The 25,635-nt window shown below is 40.8% G+C and overlaps 1 protein-coding gene across 1 annotated transcript in view; it reads right to left on the reverse strand.

Annotated features, from left to right (window-relative positions):
- Window positions 1-25,635, reverse strand: part of SYNE1 (spectrin repeat containing nuclear envelope protein 1) — a 444,597-nt gene that overhangs the window by 99,020 nt on the left and 319,942 nt on the right. Inside the window, exons 101-108 of the mRNA XM_040965176.1 lie at window positions 20,347-20,503; window positions 16,899-17,030; window positions 16,544-16,699; window positions 15,861-16,070; window positions 9,683-9,784; window positions 5,554-5,673; window positions 2,915-3,115; window positions 660-833 (exon numbers count right to left, since the gene is read on the reverse strand). Of these exons, the coding sequence (XP_040821110.1) occupies window positions 660-833; window positions 2,915-3,115; window positions 5,554-5,673; window positions 9,683-9,784; window positions 15,861-16,070; window positions 16,544-16,699; window positions 16,899-17,030; window positions 20,347-20,503 (1,252 nt within the window). The remainder of the gene's footprint in view (window positions 1-659; window positions 834-2,914; window positions 3,116-5,553; window positions 5,674-9,682; window positions 9,785-15,860; window positions 16,071-16,543; window positions 16,700-16,898; window positions 17,031-20,346; window positions 20,504-25,635) is intronic.

A 25,635-nucleotide genomic window follows, 5' to 3' on the forward strand; every position in this document is an offset into this window, starting at 1 on the left:
AGTGCATGAGTTGCTGAGACCAGAGAATACGCATCCTGTGTCACCAATAGCTGGGAAAAAAAAACTGGTGTCTGTTTGATAAATGTGAAATAAACCCATATTTGACTCATTTGCAATGAATGAGTGAATAGCAGAAACTAACTGAATATGAGAATGGAATTTCACAGTTAACTCTGTGGCAAAGAAGAGCAAGGTGACCACTGCAAGTGCCTCTGACCATGTGACTCCATGTGTTCTGATCTCAAGCCAGTGTTCCCATGCCAAATGGATCTTTCATGTCCTGCATCTGCAGAACAAAGCCTCAGGCCCAGATGTCTGCCCTTTGGCTCTTGTACTTCAGAGAAAGATACTATCACAGGAGTCACTGCAGTCAGGACAGACACTGAACTATATTCTACATTTTCTGTTTGGCTTGTAAGCTAAACCAACACTCTGAAGGTCCCAAACACCTCTATGCACAGACTAAAGTCAGGCTTCACCCAGTTATCTTATAGTATGGGGCAGCATATAGCCAAAAACAAACAGAAAATACAACATGAATATAGTGACTTGACCCAGAGAGCTTGGCCAGTTCCCAGGCACAGCAAACACAGATTGCCACACAGGTTTGCTCTGCCGTGGGGAGGCGGCAGCAGGGAAGCTCCGACATCCAGACTCACCTCTAGAATGTACTCCAGCTCCACACCCTTCTTGTGAGCCTGCTTCAACACAGCAGACGCCTGGGCCATCAGGTCCGTGTGCAACTGTCTTTCCTTTGGGACCGCAAAGCTGATGATCTTTCTGAAGAGTGTTTCGGTCAAGATCATGTGAGATTCCAAGCCCTGAAAATATTCCTGCAATTTTCAGGTAAAAGTGATCAGTGATTGATTCGTACATATAAAAATTGTTTTGGGTGCAAGCGATGATATGTCACATCAATACACATAGCAATATTTTTCCACTGCACTCTGTTTACTTCCACTTAGCTCTGTCACTCACTGGTACCTGCTGAGATGGGCTCTGCTCTCATCAGCCTCTCTGGTCTCTACTTTCAAGTGAAACTACCTGGTGCTGCACACTGGAACAGAGAGCCCTGAAGAAATCTGTCTATTTGAGCACTGCTACTGAAAACCCTCCCATGTGCTCTTAATACCCTACCCCTGTACCCTCCTGCCTTCACCCTCTATCGCATGGTCTGTCACTTCTTCATACCGGGCCTCCCAAGCACACCATCTGAATGCCTTAGCTTCTACTGCCCCATCTTGGCTGTGCTCACACTCTTCAAGATAATTCCAATTGACATTTAGGGAAGAGTCTCCTTCCACGTCTGGGCTTTAGTTCCATTTTCTGACTGACCGGAGTGTCTGCCATGCTTATTATTTATTTCCAGGTATTCCTTGACACACGTTGGTTGATACTTCTTAAAATCTCCCTATTATACCTATGCATTACCATGGCAACCTCGAAGCCACCCTACATGCTCTGAGACAGGTGGCTTTGTTTCTTCTTTGATCAATGAGAACAAACCACCATGTCTGTGGTTTGCTAAAACTACACAGTTAATCTTGGCAGAGTTGGGGTTTGAACTTGAACTAAGTGGTTAGATCTGTGCTGTTCCACCTACATACTGCAGAATGCTCTCTCCCAAGAAATGGACCGGTCAACAGAATTGAGAGTCATTATTTTAAATTGGCAATCATCTTATCACAGAATCTTGAAGTTTCAACGACCTCGGAGGTCTTCTAGTTTAACTTTCAACGAAACCTGAAATTTCTTTCACAAGGCTTTCTGCCCTGATGGCAGACTTGGCACTTCTCCTGGGCAGCAGGCATTTCTGTACAACAGCAACCTACTCCTTTCAGAGTACCTCGACTGAGCTTTATTTTCCTTTTATTTATATTCATTGATCCTACTGTTCCCTCCAGGATAACTCAAACTGATCTTTTATGGTTATGGCCATATTTGAGAAGAAACAGCTGTGAATTTAAAAGTGATGCTTTCAAAGCTTAATGAGAAACTCAATAAATTATAAATTCTAGACAAAAGTCTGTGGGGGGAAAAAATAGCTAGAAGCAAAATTCTCTCTCACCTCCCGCCTCCACATACAACACTCACCATGATATCCACTAGAGAGTTTCCTAATGTAGACTGTGCTAACCATTTCATTCCTAGTGGGACTTTTTTACTTTCTTGTAAGAAACTCTTACAGTGTAGGAGACTAGATTTTTGTATTGGCAAACTTTTCATAATCTTTGCTAATATGCAAGTGCTAGAGAATGTGTGTGTGTGTGTTGTACATGTGAGTGCATGTGAGAGAGAGAGAGAGAGGGACGAGACAGTCAGAGAGAAGGAACAGGCATTCCTGTACGACAGAGTAGCATCCACGTTTCCTCCCTGAGTTTGGCCACAACTCACACACATGCAACCTTCTCAGGCATCCCCAGTGCATTTTGCATTGTATAGCAACCCGATGTCCTCAGGAAAAAACTAAGAGCACGTACTTAAAGGTCAGACAATCTAAAAAAATTTAAACAAACTAGCAAAAGAGCATTCACAAACATGAGCCCAATCTCTAGTCTGAATGGGGGACTCCGCATTCCCTGAGCAGAGTTAGAAGTTCTTGGTCAAGAAACTTGTGGCATGAGAGCACCTTTCATTCACTGATAAGCAGGCACAGGGTAGGAAGCAGGGTTCTGTGTAAGAGCTCTGAGCTTACCCTTGATCATAGCTCATGTAAGGGAGAAGCTTGTCTAATAATCATGAGAAAGTAAGAAGAAAAAAATCATTGGGTTGGAACACATATGTATTGCTTATTTTTAAAAACTGAAATACAGAAGAGAAACTCACAAATGATATAGACTACAAGGTCTTAGCAAATATATATCACGATTTGAGCATATGCCGTTACACACTTCTTTCTCCTTTCATTTTGTACCTTGTGTTTGTCAAGTAGTTGCTGGACTTCCTCTTTGGAAGACACCATGATTTTCTGGTCCCCTGCCATCTTCTCTCGTCCAGTTTCAAGCAGGTCAGCCAGATCCTGCAAGGCCCTCTCATACTGACTCTTGAATACAAGATTTTGATTTAGGCCACTCCGCCGGGAGCCGATAGTCATAACCAGTTCATCATACATATCCTAAGAAGAAAAACAAAGGATTAACTTTCAACTCACACTGCAGCACTCCTGTGAACCCAACACCTGCAGGCCCTCCTAGCTGCATCATGTCTGTGGCTCACAGTACTTCACATGTCGGTCATTTGCCTGCCTTTTCTCATGAGCCTTACTTGGAAAACATCTTTCAAAGAAGATAAGCTTTGGATCTCTGTCCCCAAGCCCTCAACATATGGTTTATACAACTGTGGGTTTAGAAAGTTTTGATATTGTCATGGTTTAAGCTTTGTTATGTGCCTTGCTCAATTTTCTTATCTACTCTTTCTTCCTCTCAATTTTATTTTCTATTCAACTGACTTGTAATAAAGCACAACAGAGAACTGAAAGAAAAAAAAAAGGAGAACTGTGTATTAAAAATGTAGATATAGAGTTACTGAGGTAGAGGATTAGATAATCAATGAATAAAATGGAAACAACTAAATCACATGGAGAAAGTTAGAGTTGGATTTTGTGCCATAAATCAAAACATATAAATCTATATTGTTTAAAAAGCAAAATTGTAAATAAAACTTTCAAAAATGCAAAAAACAAAGGTGTGTCAATAAAAAATAAGCTTCATATTTTAATATTTCAAAAGATAGGCAAAAGTATTTCCTAGGAGTTGGCATTGTGGTTCAGTGCGTTTGACCACTGCCTGCAATGCCAACATTCAATATGAGCAGTGGTTTTAGTTTCAGCTGTTCCCTTTCCGATCCAGCACCCTGATAATGCACCTGGGAAAGCAGCAGAAGATGGTCCAAGTTCTGGGGCCCCTGGCACTAACACAGGAAACCCAGATGAAGTTCCAGGCTGCTGGCTTTTTCCAGGCCTTTTCTTGATTCTCAGGGCCATTTAGAGAGCAACCCAGTAGATGTAAGATATTTCTCGGTCTCTCTTTGTCTCCCTTTTTCTCTCCTCTCCCAACTTGTCCTTAAAATAATAAATCTTTTAAAAAATATTTCCTAAAGATGGCACTATTTCTTGGAGTGTAAATAATTCATAGTGGTGAAAGTTGGAGCAAAAAGTTTTGAAAAATAGTCCACATAACTAAAGGAGATGTCATAGAAGATATAATTTTAATTTTTGCAATGGTCTCAATATTTACATAATTTTAAATAGAATATACTTTACACTTAACATTCTGTTTGCTATATAATAATGAGATTTTGAACTATGCTTCAAATAAAGAGATAGAGACATAAAGTAGAGGAGTTTAATGTGAGGAAAGAGACTTAAGTCTTAAAAAGGAAACTTCTTGTTTTTTTGCCAAATGTGGTGGACTAGATAATTGCTTAAAGCAGAAATATGTTTTAAAAGATGATGATACAAATGCAAAATTTATTTGAAGCATGTGGGTTTAATTAATACATCATAAGAAAGTTAAGCTGGCCCAAATGGTTCAATCTGGAAAGGTTCAACTTTAATGCCTCTTTATAGCTCTGACGTTGGATTCTTACACCTGATGCTGAAGCGCATCAAGAACTGCAGACAGCAGGAACTGTGGGGTTACAATATTGTGAAATAGGAGATAAAGGAATGAGACAGTTATGAAGAAAATCTCCTATCTTTTATGAGATCTATGCTATTTTGTCTGAGAGAAAGAGCTTGCAAGACTGTCCCAGAATCACATGCCTAAAGCCTAGTTGTTCTGCAATGACGCATGCCGACAGTGTCATGACGTGAGGCATGTATGTGTGTGTCTGATGGGACATAACTGGACATAACTTATTCTTACTATGACGATGCTGCTTTTCAGATGCTAAGTTCCACTGGTCTTCCATCTCTGCCTTCCTGTCACCCTCTATCAGATTCCTGACTACGTGTCAAAGCTAAGAAAGCAAACTAACCTTGAATATTATTCCCTTTCCTTGAGGGATGCTCCAGGGTATATTTCAACTGCCTTCTAATTAATTGTTGTTATTACAGAATTGAAACAGTGTCTCTGTTTCATTAAAATACACACAAAAGATAAACAGCAGCTTTTGAAAACCTTAAAAAAATATCTTCTTGAAAGTATTGTGTTGAATAATTTTTTATCAGCTTTTGGAAAGACAGTACAATTCAAAGTAGATATATTTTTAAAAATTTCCCCAGATAAGAGTGATAGTTACTATATTTTCTGGAGAAAAAAGAAATGATATATGTCAACTAAAGTAAGCCAGAATGACTAGGCAACAGATTAATCAAGTAAATAATTAGTACATGTAAAAAAAAAAACATGATCATAAGAAGCATTAGAATATAGTTGATTGTATTGTACTAAGTGTGAGAAGTTTTAAAAAAAACCTTCAGAGTTAATTGAAAATAAGGTTAGTGCCAAAAACAAAATGAAGCATACACAGAAAGCTATGAAAAAGAGAAACATTTTTTTTTCAACTCAAGTTAAACCATGGAAGTAGATGACTCGTGGCTGAAACGTGTACCTGGAGTTTGGAGAGGTCTTGCATGGATGGCTGCTCAATCTGCAACTTGTCTCCACGTCTTTTTAACTCAGTGATTCCTGCATCCAATTCCTTTAATCCATCTTCTGCTTGTTGTATTGCCTATGTAACATTTGTGACATTTCATTTTAACACCAATGAACACAACACAAAATATGTCTATTTGCTTCTCCTCCATTTACATACACACTGAATGACGTAGTTAAAGGAGTCTTTGGACAGATTATAACTACGATGGTTACATTTCATGTGGAAAGGGAAGATGGCCATTTGTCATAATATAGTTCCAGAAAAAAAAGAGGTAAAAATTTAGGGCAGAGAGCTTGGAAAAAATATAGCTTCCTTAAACTAATAAGGGAAACTGAAACTGCATCATGATTTAGATCATAGTTAGAAATTGGTATGTGTCTGAAACTTTTTAGAAGAATAAAGTTGCAGTTTCCTGAAGTGCAGCTGTGAGTATCTGTGAAAAGAGATACAGCAAAGAAAATACATTATAACACAGTTCAGGAATGCTTGCTCACGGCAATGAAGTGAATAACCAATCAATCAACAAGTACTGAAGTGGTTACTATTGTGAAACTCTGTCTTCTGTGTGTGAGGTCTATAGAAATTAGGACCTCATCTTGAACTTCAAGAAGCTGCCAGTCTGGTTAGGAAGAAAGCAGGCTGAATACCATTCGGAGCCACAGTTGATGATGCAACTCGCTCATCAGAGGTGTTTGGAGAAGGGAAGACTGCAGATCAGTCAAGACCGATGAAGTAGGCTTTTGGAAGAGTAACAACCTCAGTTGCCCTCCAAGGACGCCAGATGGCAGAGGAACACATGGGTCCAATTTCTCTTTCCTGAGCCCCCATTACAAGCACAACAAATATTCTGTTTACTTTCGTATTTGGTATGTTTTCTCCCCATGAATCTACCGAAACAATGGGGACAGAAAAGAAGAAAGCCTAACAGAATTCTAGAAACGGGATTCAGAAGAATGCAGGAACATGGACTTGGGGAATCTAAGGAGCTGGAGTCTTTTCTGGCAGAGACCCTGCACCACTCCGAGCTCAGAGCATCAGAGATTTCCAGCAGCCTGAGTGAAGTGCAAAGTAACTTACAGCTCGCGAAAAGTAACCTAAGGAGCAGTTAAAGGTTTGGACCCCGTCCTTGTTCCATGCGGCCCTTTCCTTCCTCAAAGGGCTGAAAGTTAACTTTCTGGAGAAGAAATAGCAGTTTGCAGACAGAGGAGAAGCAGACACAATGGTGGACTTAGGTACTTGACAACTGGAATGAGATCTGTGAGTGCCTGCAAGTGTAAGTGCTTCATATGAGACCCCAGAGTCTTCTCCGATTCAAAACATGTTATAGCCAGGTCATCTAAATAACCTAAACATGTTAATACGAACACTCTAACACATGATCCAACCTCGAGTAAACCTCAGAAGTGTAAGTTGCCACCCACACAAGGGATAGCCATCAGTTCTTCAGTCTCCATTCTAGATGTAAACAGCGAAAGATTTCCATATCCTTAAGTGAAACCAACATGACAGAGAATGAAAAATAAGCAGGAAAAACCTTGTAATGAAACCAATTATATGGACATTTTTTAAACATCAACAATTAATCTTTAGTTACAACAACATAGAAAAAGAAATGTTCCAGTTAAAAACCTAACAGGATAATTTTTAAAGGCATCAAATGATCAGAGTGAGCTTGGAAAGTATTAAATATTAGGGAACAGGAACTCAGAACTCAGTGTTTTTGGAGATTGAAGATGTCAAAAAGATTACAGTAAGAAAAACAGAGGGCTAGACAAAAAATAAAATCTGATAGAAATGAGGTTCAGAGTTGATGAAACAGAACAACTAACGTATTAAATAATTTATTAGAAATCATTCCATAAGGGAAAGAAGAGAGTGAAAAACCCGAAAAGGCTCACTGCTTTCTACCTAGCAGATAAAAATATGCCTTTCCCTAGGCAAGTGAAATTCCAGAATACCAGCATCTGTTGGGAACCGGAATGACTTTAGATGACTGAATCCAGTTTTAAAACCTACAATGAAGTAAAAGTCTCCAAACTCAAAAAGAAATCATCAACCAAGAACTATACAAAAGCCAACCATTCAAAAAAAGCATGAACATAGCTTGATAAATTCTCACACACGTAAGACCTTGAAAAGTTGGCTTTTTCCTTTCTTAGAAAAGATGTACAGCACCAGCACAGGGTAGGAATTCAACAGAAGGAAGATTGGGATACACTAGAGAAGCTCGGGCAGTGGAGAAATGAAAGGAATTCTTGGGTCAGCGATGAACAAAGTGTTCACAAAGGCAGGGGTGCAACAGCTCTACTGGACAATCAACCTTAACTGGAATAAGAGTCAGATGAGGAACGCCCTGAGAGTGACACATTCGCGCCTTCTGTTGTCATGTTTTAATCAAAAGAAGGTAGGGGCAGGGTTGATGTATTTATCAAACGTTTTTATTTTTTAAAAAAGGTCCAATTTTTTTATTCCTTTACCTGTGGAATTTATTTTGTTTCACCAGCCAATAATTACAAACAAAAACAAAAAAACAAAAACCACAACTATATTTCACATTAGAAATTCATTACAAGAGGACATCCCTGTACTTGCTCAAATGCTTTCTGGAGTCACTCACATTATAAGTCATAAACAAATAAATGTTCACTCATTTGCAAAATACACCATAAAATCATTTTTAATTTAGGAGAAAGTAAATACTAATTTCTTTAAAAGAAGATTATATCATGGTCAAGAAAATCGCATATTCAAAAACTTGGCTATCTCTTTCATGTTATCCCACATTGCCCCTTGGGGTCTGCTGAAAATAGGTTAAGACATTGTATTAAAACTCATCCTTGTTGGAATCATGTAGTTTACGAAACACGGCATGCTCTTTAGCCCCGCCTTCTGCATCTGCTCTTTGCTCTGGTCTGAGTCCTCATTCCTTCTCAGCACAGCTGAGATGTGTCACGTACCATCTGCCACTTTGACTGTCCAGAGCAGAACATGCACCTCATCCACAGGGGTGCTCCAGTGCCAAGGGCTGCCATGATGAACGTGTCAGTCCGCAGTGCTGTGTCTTTGGCTGATGATAGTCACATTAATGCTTATGCCTCATGAAAGACTTCATATTATTTCTAAGTAAGGGTATATTTTCATACATGTATTTGTGGTGTGCTTCTTTCTTTTTATAAATATGGAATCAATAAAAGGTAGAGACCATGGTTTATACAGTAAGTTCCAAACTTTTTTATTCATTAGGCCCTACAAGCTACCTCAAATTGACTCACCCAATTCAATTTTCTTTCAACCACTTTCTTTTTTAATTTTTAAATTATTGCATTTATTTTTCAGGTAACATTTTCAGCAAAAAGCTTAACGGCCTACCAAATAAAGGGTTCAGTAAAGAAAAAGCTTTATGCTTAACCAGGAAGTAAGCCTAGGAAAGCAGTCGAGGACAGCCCAAAGCCTTGGGACCCTGCACCCATGTGGGAGACCTGGAAGAGGTTCCTGGTTCCCGGCTTCGGATCGGCACAGCACCGGCTGTTGTGGTCACTTGGGGAGTGACTCATCGGACGGAAGATCTTCCTCTCTGTCTCTCCTCCTCTCTGTATATCTGACTTTGTAATAAGAATAAATACATTTTAAAAGTATCTGTAAATGCTTTTTCCATCCTCTGATACTTTCTTCTCAAGTCACCACATGTACACATTTCCAATGTGTTCAGGGTTCTTCAATAAAGTCCCAGTTGAACCTCTCCTGGCAGAGGTCACTCGCCCACTTCTGAGTGTTCACAGTATTCCCATATATTTTTCAAGGACAGTTTGGCTTTTCTGGTCTGTGTCATTGAGGTTCATATCAATCTCCTTGTGGGATGGCAAACTCCAGCTCAGCATCCGTCATGGCTTCCTTTTCCTAACTCACATTTTCCAGTTCCATTAAGTAATGATGCAATGTCGCTCTTCATATTACTCAGACTGAGTAATCAGAAAGAGCATGTATGGCAGGCAAGAATGCTACAATAGGGATGACATTTTCATAGAATTTTTGAAGTTGTTCAGTAAAGCAGATCTGTGTTCTAGGAGAAAGCTGTACATACCTCTATCTGTTCTGCTACAGGCTGTTCAAACACGTTGGCCAGTTTCTGCAGGATGAGGTATTTGTTGTCAGCCAGAGATGCAAACAGCACCTTCAGATCATTCTGAGGAGGAAAGCCACAGGGAGATATGTCGGAACAACTATGACACATATTTTTAGCATCTAGATATCCCTCCAGGAGTGATTCCAGGACCCAATGTAAACAACATAATCCTTGAAGGCTCAAGTCCCTTCAATAAAATGTCATGATATCTGCATGTAATTTGCACAACCCTTCCACATATTGTTTTTTAAAAAACTTATTTGAGTATTAGAGAGAGAGAAAGGTAAAGGAACGGAGTAGGGGGAGAAGGGAATGAAGAAAAAAGGCGGAGAGGGATGAACAAAAGGGAGAGAATGAAACACCATAATACTGACTCATTCTCTAAAGTATGCAAAGCCAGGAGCCAGGAGCTCCGTCCACATCTCCTTCATGGGCAGCAGAACCCAATTGCTAAAGACATCATCTGCTGTCCCTAGGGTCTGCATTAGTAGCAGGTAGTAGCTACGAGTGCCTATCACCAAAATGAGCAATTCTGACTGCCCTCAAAAAGGATAGTTACACCCAGCAAGGAAACCATCTTTAACATTAAGGATTGTGGAGGTATCACACTCCACAAACGGAGGCTCAAAAGAGAAGGGGTGAATTATGTAGTATGGCAGCTGTGGAAATGAAAACAGTCATGAGCATGAAAATTAAATAGAAAATTATATCTGTGCTAGAAAACCAATTATGGATCCAACAATAATCATATCGGTCAACTGTGTGAGGTCAAGTGGGCCATTAGAACTATCACACCTTTATCACGGACATAATACAAGATGCTTCTCACTCATTTTTATGGATGCCAATTACTTAATCTTCATTGTCTACGGATATTTATAACACCATTAATCTGGTCTAAAATGCAGATGAACAGAAGGGATTATTACAGGTTAGGAATAATATATGTATATTTCTTATACATCATATTTTCATAGCATATTTTTGTCTCATCTGTATTTCACTCAAGATCATAGAAAACAGAGCTCAGGTTCCAAAAACCACACTAACCACCAGAGGGGCTCAGTTAAGGTCATAAAACACATATTGTGAGAAATTGAAAGTTTCTAAAATAAGACTTTAAAAGCAAATGGATGCAGATATTTTCTTTAAAAGCCAAAAAAAATCCATTTTTCCTACTGCACAGTAGGCTATATGGCAGGTTAATCAAGAAATCACATTTTCTTCACATAATGGAATCAATGGTTCAACTCAAAAAAAGCCAAACTCCAAGCCACAAATCCACAAAGGCTTCAAGCTTTAAAATTATTTGTACTTTCTCATTCATTTAAGAACTCCTTAATTTATTTTCTATATTTTAAATCAACTTAAAATACTTGCTTATACATCTAGGAATACTGTTTGGGATTATGAATATAGGCAAAAGAAATTAATTACTGAGCTGATAGTTAACAACACATTTTAGGATATTATGTTCCTTTCTGAATAGATTTCTGAATATAAAATAAAATCTATGAAAATCTAATACTCAAAGATTAAACCAAAAATGAAAGTAAGTCATTTCAATAAGTATTGAGCACTAGCTACTTGGTGAAAAGTAAAACAAAATGATTTATGATGTGAAATTTAATTAAACAAAGGGTCTTTTAAAAGTTCATGAGAAATGTATATTATAAAAAATTATAGACATATATATATATATTAAAAATTTGTGCTAAAATAACTGTTCCATTCAATCTCCTACAAATTTCTAGAAGGTTTTCATGTCAACCCCAAGATTCTCTGTCTCAATTAAGTAGGAACACAAACATTTCAAACGATTGGAGTCTGTTTGTGAGCTGGCCATCAACATATGGAAACTTACTGGCAGATACAAATTGCAGAACATAATTTAAAGATAAATTCATGATTACATATCCTTCTTATACCCTTTGCAATAAAATGAGTTCCAGGCTGCTGTGACTGGTTATAATTACCAATAAAATTTGAAAGTACCAAAGACAATGACGAAGTAACTGCAATTCACGAAGGGGAAGATCATGCCCTGAGTGCTTTGTAAACTAGCCCGCATGCACAGTTAAACATAAGTCAGTGTTTTATTTTCAGAAAGGGAAATCTTAGAGCAGTGAAACATGTTCTGGTGAGTTACCAACATCCTGGCCCATTTTTAAAAGATGTGCATAGACATACACACAATTGGATCTTGGAATCCAAAACGAAACACTCAGTTGAGCAACCCCTGCTTTTCTAACTCGAAAATGCTCTCCAGATATACACCCAACCTACATAATTTGCAAGCCACATACATGCAGACTCGGATATCTAATACGATGTTTTAGTCAAGCCTTTCCACAGTCAATGGCATCACTAATGCCCAGCTTTGTCTGTTGGCCAATGGCGTTTCTACCCACCAGTCTTCTCCATCATTCAGTTTCCCACACCTCCAGCCCCAAATGCTCAAGCTAGAATTTCCAACATTTCTCAGAAATTCCCTTTCTGCTATTTCCCACATCCAAACCATCAACAGATGTTTTCTTATTGATTCTTTATATCAAATGAGTCTTGAGCAGGAACTACCCTCCACCTTCTCTGCCTTCACTCTAACAGCTATAAAATTCAAAATGACTCTTGTGAGTCAAATCCTGGCTCTGCCTCCTGACGTCTGAAGACTGCTGGAGAAGTACTTAACTCCGTGTGTTGGGTTTAGAGCCTCTGTTATAATAATAACAACAACAATACTTAAGAACAAAATTGGCTGATACAGAGATTTACTATGTATTAGGCCTTATTCAGAGTATACATGTGACAGTTCAACTCACTTTTCAGTACTCCAGGAGGAAACAATTATGGGCATGATTTGATGGGTGAGAGTATGAAGTCTCAGAGAAGTTAAGCAGCTAAGGTTACCCAGCAGTAAGTGACAAAGTCAGAATTTGAATAGTGTTGGTAACAGAAAGACAGCATTCCCCAGCTGTACGCTGTCTAGGCTAAGCTTGCATCTAGCCAAGTGTAAAAATGCTGGAAGAGAAACAATCAGTAGCTGGTGGGTATTCTGGGCCTGGCTAATGCCAAAATTGTATCAGTATGCCAGCATAGTGGTTTATTACTAAAAAGAGAGAGAGAGAGAAAGAGAGAGAGAGAATGAATGAATGAATGAATGAATGTGGTGAAGGCAGGGAATGCTGAGCTGGCACATGCCACCCTTGCCCCCAGGTGAGGGTGAAAAAAAAGCTACAAACATCTCAGGGAAGGTCTCGGGGACCTAATGAAGTGGGAGCAGCTAGGAGCATGTTTTTCAGGAAAGGAATTGTTTCTGCAGTCTTCCATGAACCGAGCCGTTGCACTCACAGGTAGGTGGGAGAGTTGAGATAGAATGGTTTAAAGTGGGGCATATCTGCATCAGACCATGGCACCCACCCACAGTGGGAGACCAGCACTGGCTAAGTAGCACTGCCCACTGCCCATTGGCACATGCAAAATCTGGGGCTGTAGGGCATGCCTAGTTGGGCTGGGCCATAATACCCATCTGCGAATGTTAGAGCAGAGAGTAGGTCATGCCATCCTGGGCTGCAGCACCCACCAGGACACAAGAGAACCAGATCTGGTGGCAGATTCTGTAAGGAATCTGTGGGTTCATCTTTGTGGGACTGCAACACCTGCCAGTTTATGGTTTATAAGGAGAGCTGAGGTTGGTGATGGGCTGAACTAGATTGGACCACAGAACTCACCTGACAGAACCCACCTGGCACTCACAGGAGTTGGGCCTGGGAAAAAGCAAGGCTGGTCCAGTCTACTGCACCTGCTCACACATATACAGGCTGGGACTGCAGGCAGATCATGTCAAGTAGGATTGTTGCACCTGCCAGCACGTGTGAGATCTAGGGTTGGAAGCAGGCCTGGTAGGGGAACTTTGGAAATTCCCCTACTAGACAGTAATTTCCACTAGTGAGTGTGAGAGCCAGGGGTTGAGGGTAGAGCTAGACCTGGCTGGGCTGAGTATCTTCTAGCATACACACAAGCCAGGTCTGTGGATGGGCTGAGTAGGGTCAGTGCACAGCACACAATGGCACAAGTGAGAGCCAGAAAAGAGAAAAGGCCAGACCAGGCTAGAGTGTAACACCATCAGTTCAGAAGAGGGCCAGGGTGAGCCAAACTGGGCTAGGTTGCTATACCTGCTGGCAAGAGCTAGACTGGCTGCAGGATGGTTGAGTCAGGCTATAGCACCTGCCTGCAAATGCCAAAATTGGGGACAAGCCTGTAAAGCTGGGCCACAGTACCCGCTTGCACGCATAAGACCCAGGGCCAGGAGCTGGCCTCGTAGGGAAAATCTTTGGAACTCCCCTTCTGGGCTGCTACTTTCACAAGTGAGACAAGACCTGGGACTGGAGGCAGGCCAGGCTAGTGTAGGTGGTGCCACCTATAGTCGCACATGAAGACCAGGTCTGGGGGTGGGTCAGGTTGTGCTAAGCTGTAGAACTCATGGGTGTACACAAAAACCAGATGGGATATGGGTTGGCGCCAGGCTAAACAAAAGCAGAGGCAGGCAAGTACAAAAAGTGGGCTGGGGTAGGCCTGGTAGGCATTATTGCAGTTGTCCCAAGGTCATGGAACCTGCCAATAAGTTTGAGGACCAAGTCTGTGGTAAACTGGTTGAGCAGCAGCACCTGCCAGTTCACATGAAATATGGAGCTGGGCTGCAACAGATCAGATAGCCTGCATCTACCAATATGTGTTGGCTGGTGCAGGTGACAGACTGAACCTGACCCTATCTGTACTGGATGGTGCAACCAAGAGTCAAGTCGGAGGTTGCCCCAGGTGAGACTTCTAGGCAGAACTCCCTAGCTAGACCCCAACTATCCCAAAAAGTCACAGGATGTGTAATTTAATCTTGGAGGGCATGTGTCAAGACTGGGCCTCCTCAGTTGCTGATGTCTGTGCTGTGGACAGTATGCCCAGATGCACATGGAGGACATTATGACCAGCTCATCTAGGCCAGCAGAGACATCGATTGCCTCATCAGAGGATGGAAAGCAGAACAGAACAGGTGGGACAATTCTGGCCAACTTTTGCAGCATGTTCCTGGGTCTGTGGATGCACTCACTAAAGGTAGAGCTTGCCAACCAACAGACCTCAGAGAGAGATTCTCAACAATGAAACCACTTAGATACTAGCATCATCAAATGACCATTGTCCAAGCCTGAGCACCGATGTGGTCTGGCAGCAGCAGTGGTCCCCTCTCCCCCCTCCTCTGTGGACACAGGAGGGGAAAAAAGATGAAACATTTGTCCCACCCACGTTCCTCTGTATCCAAACCCTCAGTCCTAATCAGAGGCCCAGAAGGGCATTCATCCCTCTCAACTATGTAAACATTAAAAAGAAAATTTAAAATAAATTTTAAAAAGATAATGTTACGCTGAGGAGACCAAATTGGAACATACTGGGATCTTTTGTTGTTGTTGTTTGCTCATTTGACCTGAGAGCTGAGAGAGCACATGAGCATACTGTGTCCTTCCCTCATCTGCTAGTTCACCAGATGGAACAAGGAGCGCAATCTGGGTCTCCCGTGTGGTTGGCAGGACCCAACTACGTGGGCCATCACATGCTGCTTCCCAGGGTGCATTCTGCAGGAAGTTCGACTCAGGAGTGGAGGCAGGACTTGAACCAGGCATTTCCATAAGAGATGTGACATCTCAACTGACACCTTAGCCTCTGTACTAGAGCCCACTCCACGACACACTTTCACCAGAGAGAAGTCTGCAGACAACAGCCAGGTTCAAAGACTCCTTGACGTCCAAGCCCAGAGCACTTTCTACACTCTAGAGTTCTTGAATGTTCTTTAATAACATGCTTCACTCCCAATTACCAACCAAAAATTTTAATTGTAATGAATCATATGTTTGATTTCTAGTATTTGAATTTCAAGTTCTATTCATTCCTGCATTTTACTGAGTGATTTTTCTCAGTATTCTACTTCTATCATGAAAGTTTTGGTTTTCCAATTCTTTAGTAATACTCTCTTGGTTTTCTGCAAATGTATGTTTAGAAGAGAAATGATTTACAACATTCCTCTATGATACTGTTCATTAGTATTAAATAGGCCTGGAAAATGTTTAAAAACGCTTTGACAGTGTCTTACCTGGAAATTTAGTATTTGTTGAAGTCTTTCCTTCATCTGGTGACATCGCTGGTTCACTACAGCATCTAGCAAGGATAACCTGCCCAGAAGACAGCCCAAGGTATCTTCAATAACATCTCGGTTATCCCCCTTCTCTGGAAAAGCTTGGGAAAACAAGTTCTTGTTCTTATCCATTTCTTCAGACATTTCCTTAATGTCTTTGGCGAGAGTCTAGACCAAAGTAGAACCTTATTTCAATGTTTAGATCCATAAATTGATATTCAAATAAGTCATTTCCTCAGAAGCAGCACATGAGATCTCTCTTATTACTAAGCAAGAATTACACCTACATACTGAATGGAGAAAAACTGAAACCCTTTCCACTGAGATCTGGAACAAGACAAGGATGCTATCACCACTGCTATTCAACATAGTGCTAGAGGTACTTGCAGAAGCCATAAGACAAGAAAAACAAATCAAAGGAATCCAAATGGGAATTGAAAAAGTCATGCTTTCGCTATTCGCAAATGATATCTTTGACAACTTTACACAACTCTTTTCTGCATTATCTGACATGGAAATGAATATTTGAATGTTATTAGTACTATTCAATGCTTGACTTTGTTTATAAAATTAATTATTCAACACTCAAATCTTCTGTATTCTGTTATGTCATAGGTGCACAGAGACATTGCCACACTCACCTCTTGGTTGAAAAGGCAAGTTTCTGTTTCCTCCGGCAACAGTGCTGTGGCAACAAACAAACGCTCTTCCACATCATCCAGCCAGGTTGAGGTGGCTGAAACCCCATCATACAACTTCTGCTCCAAATGCATATTTTGCTGAGGTGCCCCTCCTCCCTGTAACAGAACACAACACACACACATACACACACACAGAGCAATTAAGATTCAATTACAGTCTTGAGGATGAGATTTCAGGGTCCAGTAGGTTTCTGTTTCAAGGACCACCACCCATGCTGTGGGTTCCAGCATTCATCTGTAAGATAGAACTGCTCCACAGAGGCCAAAAAACCCATGCAAATACAGCACAGCCTACCTGGGATGAAACTTCCTCAAAGGCCTGACTCAGTCCACCCAGCAATGATGCAACAGTGGTTTTATCTTGGGTCTGCCCATTCCCTTTGTACAGTTGTACGCCAGATAGGAGTCGGTTTGGCCTGCTGTAAAACTGTGGGAAAACAGGATTGGTTTAGTGAAGAGCGCGGGAGTCATGGCCCTAATCTCTTATTTGAACATATACCTGGAAGGAGATGCTGGGAGAATGACTTCTACCAAAACATCTAGGTGACTTCTACATCACACCAAGCCCACTGACCACAGTGACCTGATTCAACAGTGCCAATGTTTTCGTAAATAGATTTACAAGAAAAAAACAGTGGAAGATGCCTGAGGAATTCTTACGATCTTTCTCCCAATTTACCTTCTCTACTCAACAGCCTACTGTGAAATCATCCATCCTGAATACCAAACGTTGACTGAACTACTTGATTTCAATAGTGTAACCTTGTCTCCCCTCAACTCTTGTTGGCAAGCACAAAACCTCTCCCCGGCAAGGAGCATGCTATTGTCTGGCATTCATTTACCCTGATGATGCTTCTCATCAAATTCAGGCTCCTCCAATTGTTCATAATCATCTTTGAGGACAATCCCTCATCATCCACTGATTCTCCATTGTAGCTAGACTGTCCACTACCCAGCTCACGTTTGGAAAGTTAATACCTTACATTCCATTATACTAAATGAATCCATCTTTTCTTAAAAACAAAACAAAACAAAATGCTTCATTACAATTCCTACTCATGACGTCTACCATTGCTGAATTATTTAGCAATATATGAAACACTTCTTCAGGTAATGGGTTCCCAGAAGCAGGGAAATGACAAATCCCCAAAACACACTGATTGTTCTGCAGAGGTTCTCAATACACTGGAAGGGCGCAGGTGGAAAAAGTGCTCTGATGGATGCTCCTGGGCAGTGAGCAGCCTCCCAACCATGTCTGTTTTCACTCGAGTCATAAGCCTATCCAATGAACAAAACTGCCAGCAAGGTCAGGCCAAAAAGGAGGAACTTTGACATCACACAGATCTGTATCCAATTCCAGCTCCTTCTCTTCTGAGTCATACTATACTGAGAAGCCATCAGCCTCCCAAGCTGGAGTTTTCAGGCCCAGAAAGTCAGGACACCAGTATCAATGCAACATTTCTAGACACACCAATGCCTGGAATATAACTTCTATTTGCGACACGATTACTCTGCTTTTCTTGGAAATCTTGGCAGCTTATTCTCTACCTGCACATCACTTTGAAAACACCCCAGAAAGGAAAACAATTTCTGAAAAAAAGCCCCCAAATGCAACTGACAATGCCAACAGTGGATATGTAGGCGCTTTCCATTTGTATTCATAAATGTAGTGAGAAATGAACGTGTATCTAAGTGCTTCCATCTAGGCATCCTGTGAGAATGTCGGTGGCAGCTGGATAAGATCAAGCCAGAAAGTCCCGGAGTATTTGGGGTGTAGTCCCTGAGATGATCAATGCTCCAAGATAACACAGGAGGCATCCAGAAACTCTGCAGAGGCTAGATGAATCGCACAGATGTCTTAACTTGCTCCCACAGCATGTGGATTGCTGGAGCTGGACATGTAATAAAGGTAAGGAAAGGTAAATGTGGGATTCAGGTTTATCAGACTCAGAATATCGAGAAAAGGCCATGGCCAGTAAGCTAGACTATAGATGCTACATTGAAAGGAGAGGGGGATCCAACACCATGAATGTAAGAAGGTGGTCAGGTGTGATCTCCAGCAGCAAGGTCTTAAGCTGGGAATCTGAGAAATGTTTGCTCAGGGTATGTGGAAAGGCTGATTAAAACCTGGGCAGGATTCCCATGCAGCATTGATGTGGGGTCTCATTTGCCAGGGTACATTTAATTCTGGAACAAGTGCCTCCAGAAAGAGGCCATCCTATTGCCCAGAACCAGAGCTGGTGACAACTTTTGCATGGAGTAGAAAAGATGGTTTTGGAAAAGGGACAGTGAGAGGGCAAGGAGCACGGCATGCCATGTAGTTTTGCAACATGGGTCAGGAATGTAGCTTTCTGGTAGGATTTATGCACGGAACCTCACAGTCGAGTGTGTCACAAGGCAAACCTGAGCCCTCTTCTCAGTGAGTCCTGGCAAGCTGCTTGTGCTTTGGTGCCTACTCTCCCTCCTTCGATGCACTGCTGTTACTGATACTTACCACATCTATTCAACATGTTCAGACTGCCCAACTGGTCCTAGCCAGTGCAGTGAGAACAGCATATTCTACAGCTCAACAGTAAAGGGCTTAGAATTTACCATGATGGAAAACTACTATCCTAGAATGAGCCATGATGGACACTGCTGGCTCAGGACATGTGCTAAGCTTCAGTTTCAGACTCACTCTGGCCATAGCTGTGGTAGGCACCCCAGGCATGGTTCTCCTTCTGGTTTGCTCATTTGCCCTCTGATTTCTCTAACTTCAATAGTCCTCTTGCTTCAGGTTACAGTGAACTAATGCAATTACTTACCCAGAACCTTTTTATCCACTTCCCTCGAATTTGGCATGCATAGTGGAACTGAGCCGAACATCACACAGTCTCCAGCCAAAGAACCAGCGTTAGAAATGGGTCAGCAACCTTTCTAGCTGACCACAGATTTCCCTGACATTTAGAAGCACCGAGATCCCAATATGCTTCTTATTAGAACCTTCTGGAATGATTAAATATTGGAAGTAGCTATGGAAAACAAAATGATCTGATCTCTTAGCTTCAGATTTGCAGAATCCTTTTTGTCTTACACGTACATATCCTTGCTTGGTTTCCATCAGTTTTAAGATTGCCACAAAAAGGATATGGACAATTTAATGGTTTATTAAAATGAAGAATCAGATATTGATAATCTTTCAGAAAAAAAAGTTATTTACAAATGAAATAACATTTCAATACAGATTTATAACCCTGTTAAGGTAAATATGAAATACCATTGTTACCAAAATGTAGGATAATTTTTTTCATGTCTTAATTTTGAATTAATAATGGAATTTTAAGTTGATAATTGGCCATTGTAAAAGTATATTGTTTTGGCATGCTGTTCACATGTTTCATTTTTGCTTCTTATTTCACCTACTTGAAAGAGAAACAGAGATTGATTCCATGACTGGTTCACTCCTCAAATGACCACAGTACTCAGGGCTGGGCCAGGATGAAACCAGGAGCCCTGAGCCCCACCCAGCTCTCCTTTGTGGATGAAGCCAGGAGCCCTGAGCCCCACCCAGCTCTCCTTTGTGGATGGCAAGGGCTGCTGCATCAGAGGAGCATGAGCTGGGAGCTGGATCAGAAGTGAAGCAACCAGGGCAGGAATCAGTACTTTGATAGGGGACACTGGCAGCAGCATAATCTGCATGCTGCAACACCCACCCCTGAGCATCTTTCATGTTAGTTAATATAGAAGAGTAAAATGTTTGATACCAGTTGTTCTTGTTCTTGTTCCAGAACATTCTGTAGCAATTTCTGCTTGGTACTAAATTCTTGATGCAGGCTTTCCCATTTCATTCTCATCTGCTCTTCAGTGGTTGATCTCTCCTCTTCCATCCCCATCTCCTGGGATAACACATCAGGTTTTTCGCTATTAGAAGAATAAATAATCTAAGTTTACAACGTGTGCAAAACAAGTGAGGACACAGACAATTCATTGTGCAGTAGATCTGGCCTCCAAAATTGGAAGTCATTAACTGATGCTTTAGAAACATGCTAAGACAGAATTTGACACTAATTAAAAAGTATATTTTTACTCACATGTCATGAACCAGACAGAATATTTTGTGGCATTGAACATTATGTTTCACATATCTAAACATGAATCTTCTCATCTTTTAACAATTAGGATTGTCTGTTCTTGCAGAGTTATAAGAATAAAGGAAACAGAAGCTCCATAGGATACCTGCACCAGTCTCTAGCAAAGAACAGCCTCTCGGTGAACAGGGCAAAGGGTAATAGTAATAGATAGCAACAATGACAACAGATCTGAAATCCAGCAGGAATTGTCTTCAGTCTGAACCAGAGCTATGTCATAAAGACACATTAGATGCCAAACAATATTTTGACATAGGGCCTTTTCCTTAAATGGAAAAACAAATTTCAAGTTTGTGATCAGATTCTTGCTAGTCAGAGTATAAATACGAAGTGTCTGTAAGTAAAGTTCTTGGTAGAAATGCTACAGTTTCCGACAGCCTGGGATGCAGGGGTTGTACCTGAAGGACAGCTAGGAGCCTGCATCCTGTGTTGGAGTACCTGAGCCTGAAGTCTCAGGCCTGCTTTTTATTCCAGAAGGCTGCAGTCTCACATTCCTGCCACCACAAGGGAGAGCTGTGTAGAGTCAATGGTTGCTGTCTTCAACTTGTGTATTTGGGAAGGAAACCAGCATTTGGAAGATCTCCCAGTAACCTTTGAAAATACCTAACTAAATAAAAACTGGGTGGGGAAGGGGCAGAGCAGGACAGAGTGGCAATAATATGCAGAAAACCATTAAGGAAGCACAGACATCTAAATAGAGGAATTGTACACATAGCAACTGCAAGGTGGAACCAAGTTCTGACTCCATTAATAGGGAAGAAGAGACCCACTGTAGATGAGCTTTGGACACACTTTTATAGCCTTAGCAACACTTTGTAAGCATGGTGGCCAATGGAAGATTCTTGTTTTTAAAAGACTTAATTATTTCGCCTTAAAATTGGCATTTCAGAAATCCATAAATGTGATATACCACATCCAAAAACTGAAGAACAAAATCATATAATAGTATATCAATAGATGCAGAAAAAGCCTTCGACAAAATCCAACACCACCTTACGTTAAAAACCCTAACCAGGGTAGGCATAGAAGGAAAAATCCACAACATAATCAAAGCAATATATTAAAAACCCAATGCCAGCATCATACTGAATGGAGAAAAACTGGAACCCTTCCCACTGAGATCTGGAATAAGACAATGATGTCCGCTATCTCCACTAATATTCAACATATTCCTAGAGGTTCTCGCTGAGGCCATAAGACATGAAAAATAAATCAAAGGAATTCAAATGGGAAATGAAGAACTCAAACTTTCACTATACGCGGATGACATGATCCTTTACATAGAAAAACCAAGAGACTCAATACAGAGACTGCTAGAACTTATACAAGAGTGGTAGAATGGCAGGGTACAAAATTAATAAACAAAACAACAGCCATAGTGTATGCAAACAGCCCCAAGATGGAAAAAGCTCTAACTAGCAAGATACTATTCAAAATAACAGAGAAAAGCATGAAGTATCTAGGAATAAATCTAACCAAAAATGTAGGAGACCTTTTCGAAGAAAACTACAAAATACTTAAAAAAGAAATTGAACAGGACCTCAAAAGATGGAGAAACATCCCATGCTCCTTGATAGGTAAAATCAATATCATTAAAATGTCTATACCACCAAAAGCAATATATACATTCAATGCAATCCCAATCAAATTACCCAAAACATTCTTCATTAAGCTGGAAAAAATGATGCAAAGGTTCATTGGAAACACAAAAAAACCATGAATAGCTAGAACCATTCTAAAGAATAGGAAGTTAACAGGGGAATTACAGTCCCAGATCTCTGGACATACTATAGGGCAGTGGTCATTAAAATAGCCTAGTACTGGCACAAACAGAGAGAGGAGGATCAATGGAGCAGAATAGAAACAACAGAAGGGAACCCACACAGACACAGCCAAATAATCTTTGACAAAAAGACAGAAGACAATCCAAGCAAATGGGAAGGTCTCTTCAGTAAATGCTGTTGGGACAACTGGTTGATAGCCTGCAGAAACAAGAAGATAGGCCCACATCTTTCAGCATACATTAAGATCAAATCTAAAAGGATAAAAGACCTAAACCTACACCCAGAAACCCTCAAACCTTTGGAAAAAAATGTTGGAAACACCCTGCAAGATTTAGGTGTAGGCCCTGACTTCCTAAAAAGGACACCAAAAGCAATAGCAATCAAAACCAAAATAAACAAATGGGACCTCAAACTAAGAAGCTTCTGCACAGCAAAGGAAACAATCAACAAAGTAAAAAAGCAACCCACAGAATGGGAGAAGATCTTTGCACACTACATAGGTGATAGGGGGCTAATCTCCAGAACATACAAAGATCTCCAGAGAAACCAAAACATCAAAACAAACAAACCACTCAAGAAATGGGCATGGGAAATAGGCAGACATTTCACAAAGCAACAAACCCAAATGGCAATCAAACATGAAAAATGCTCAAGTTCTCTGGCAATAAGGGAAATCCAAATGAAGACAACAATGAGGGACCACCTAATGCCAGTAAGGATGGCACACATACAAAAAACAACCAACAATACTTGCTGGCAAGGATGTGGAGAAAAGGGAACCCTACTCCACTGTTGGTGGGACTGCAAACTTGTACAGCCTATATGGAAATCAGTATGGAAAACACTCAAACGACTGAAAATCTACATACCATATGACCCAGCAATAGCACTCCTAGATATATCCAAAACACCTGCTACACGAGAAACTGAAATGCACGCCTATGTTCATAGCAGCATGATCAATAATTGCAAAAAATTGGAAGCAGCTGAAATGCCCATCAACAGAAGACTGGATAAAAAAGCTATGGTTCATTTACTCCATGGAATACTACTCAACTATTAAAACAAATGAAATGGCGTTTTTTTGTCACCAAGTGGGCCCAACTGGAATCCATTATGCTAAGGGAAATGAGCCAATCTCAAAAGGTTAAATACCACATGTTTGCCTTAATATAAGATGAAAGCATGTCAATCCAGAAAATAGTACCTGTACATTGTAATACTACTTTAACCTCAAACAGCCTGTATCTAATGCAATAAGATATTGTGATGTTATCAATGAACATGCAAAGTGAATCAGACTGCTTATGATCTACATCTAAGAATTGTAAAACCTAATATACTTCTAAGACCCTATGTTATTCCGTAATGGGGAGGGAGAGCAGAGAAATCTTCCATTTCCTTAGAATGTGTGAGGAAGACGTAAAGTACAACCTATCAGAAACATAACAGGTAACTCATAGACAACAGATTTGAATCAGCATTACACAATAGTTAAACTACAAAGACATATAGGGGGAATCAAGAGTGATCCTGACAACCTCTTAACAGGAGGTCATATGCACAGAGTGGGGGCGGGGGGGAACCCCAGAGTGGAGCAAATGGACAGGAGGAGGCTTGTATCTCAACCCTGAAGATTCCTGGATCCTCACCAAGGACTATCAGTACAGGCACCAAGGACTACATCCCAACTGTCAAAGAGACCACAAGGAATTGGAGTGCCTTTGGAGGCCGAGAACTCTGAGGTCACCCAGCACCGTTGGGATCTACCACATGGGATGGAAAAAGCCCAAATCCTTCCTCGCAGGATCCAAGGTCATCGGAACAACAGCCAGGAGCCCTGAGTGGTCTGCAGAAACAGAACAGTAAACTTCCTTCGGGACTAGGGAGAGGAGCTTTCTCTAGTTCTTTCCTGGTGCCGACTTTGGGTCCCCACCCTCTCTCGTAATGACCATCAGGATTGCTCCAGAAACCCCTCAAAACAAACAAACAATCTAGAATAGATAGAGAACAACAAGGAAATCTTAGAAAAGCTTAGAAAGACAGAAAATGGTCAGCATGGATTCACTTATACCTTACTAGGTAGGACACACAGATTAGTCACTCCTCACTACTGTATTGAAGATTTCTCTGCACACCCCTCCTGAAACAGTACTAGCACCACAACAGTTGACAAACGCCTTGTTATATTTATAAGCCAGTTTAGACTATCCTAAAACCTGTCATGTTCAGCAAAATTATGCAACAACACAATAAACTGCTAAATACTAAAATGAAAACAAACACGATACAGCTGAATCATACCCTATAGCCACTTTAAGGTGTATAGCAGCCGGTTCTGTGTATAAACAAAAATTGAAGTGTGGATGTGGAACAGGATGTGGATAAGAACTTGCATTATTTTAACATATTGATTACTCAATACCATGTCAATATATTCATAATGCTGTAAATTGTTGATGTTGTGCTCGGACTTGTAATTGATCACGATGATATTCTGCCAGCTCTACCTTCAGACCAGAGATGTTCTCCCCAAGAAACTGTTGAATTTATCTGGACATTAAGATGCTGGACTCTATGCTTGGTACATGCTTGCAAAGAAAGAATCTTGACTGAATTTGAACTGTAATACAGCAACAAGGTGGAGAATCCACCATGGGGGAAGGGCACAGGGAGAGGTTGGGGGATCCCAGAGCCTATAAGAATATGTCACATAATGCAATGTAATAAAAAAATAGAGAGACTTGATTATTTCACTTTAAAATTGGCATTTCAGAGAGAGAGGGACAGAGAAAGACACTTTTTGCTGGTTCACTCCCCAAATATCCGAAATAGCCAGAGCTGGTCTGGTCCAAAGCCGAGCATCAGGAGTATATTCCAGGTCTCCTACATGGGTGCTGGGTCCCAAGATATTGAGCCATTTTCTGTTACTCTCTGAAGCATATCAGCAGAGAAATGGATTGGACGTGGAGCATCCAAAATTAGAACTCGCATGCACATGGGATGCCAGTACTGCCAGTGGAAGATTAGTCTAAAATACTAATGATAGCCCCACAGTGGAAGGTTTTTAAATCCCTTTACAGTTTATCCCAATTTTTACAATTTCAGTGTTATTTAAATA

This window comes from Ochotona curzoniae, unplaced genomic scaffold, assembly GCF_017591425.1.
Source record: "Ochotona curzoniae isolate NIBS_2020 unplaced genomic scaffold, NIBS_Ocur_1.0 scaffold_3890, whole genome shotgun sequence".
In the NCBI taxonomy this organism is placed as follows: Eukaryota; Metazoa; Chordata; class Mammalia; order Lagomorpha; family Ochotonidae; genus Ochotona; species Ochotona curzoniae.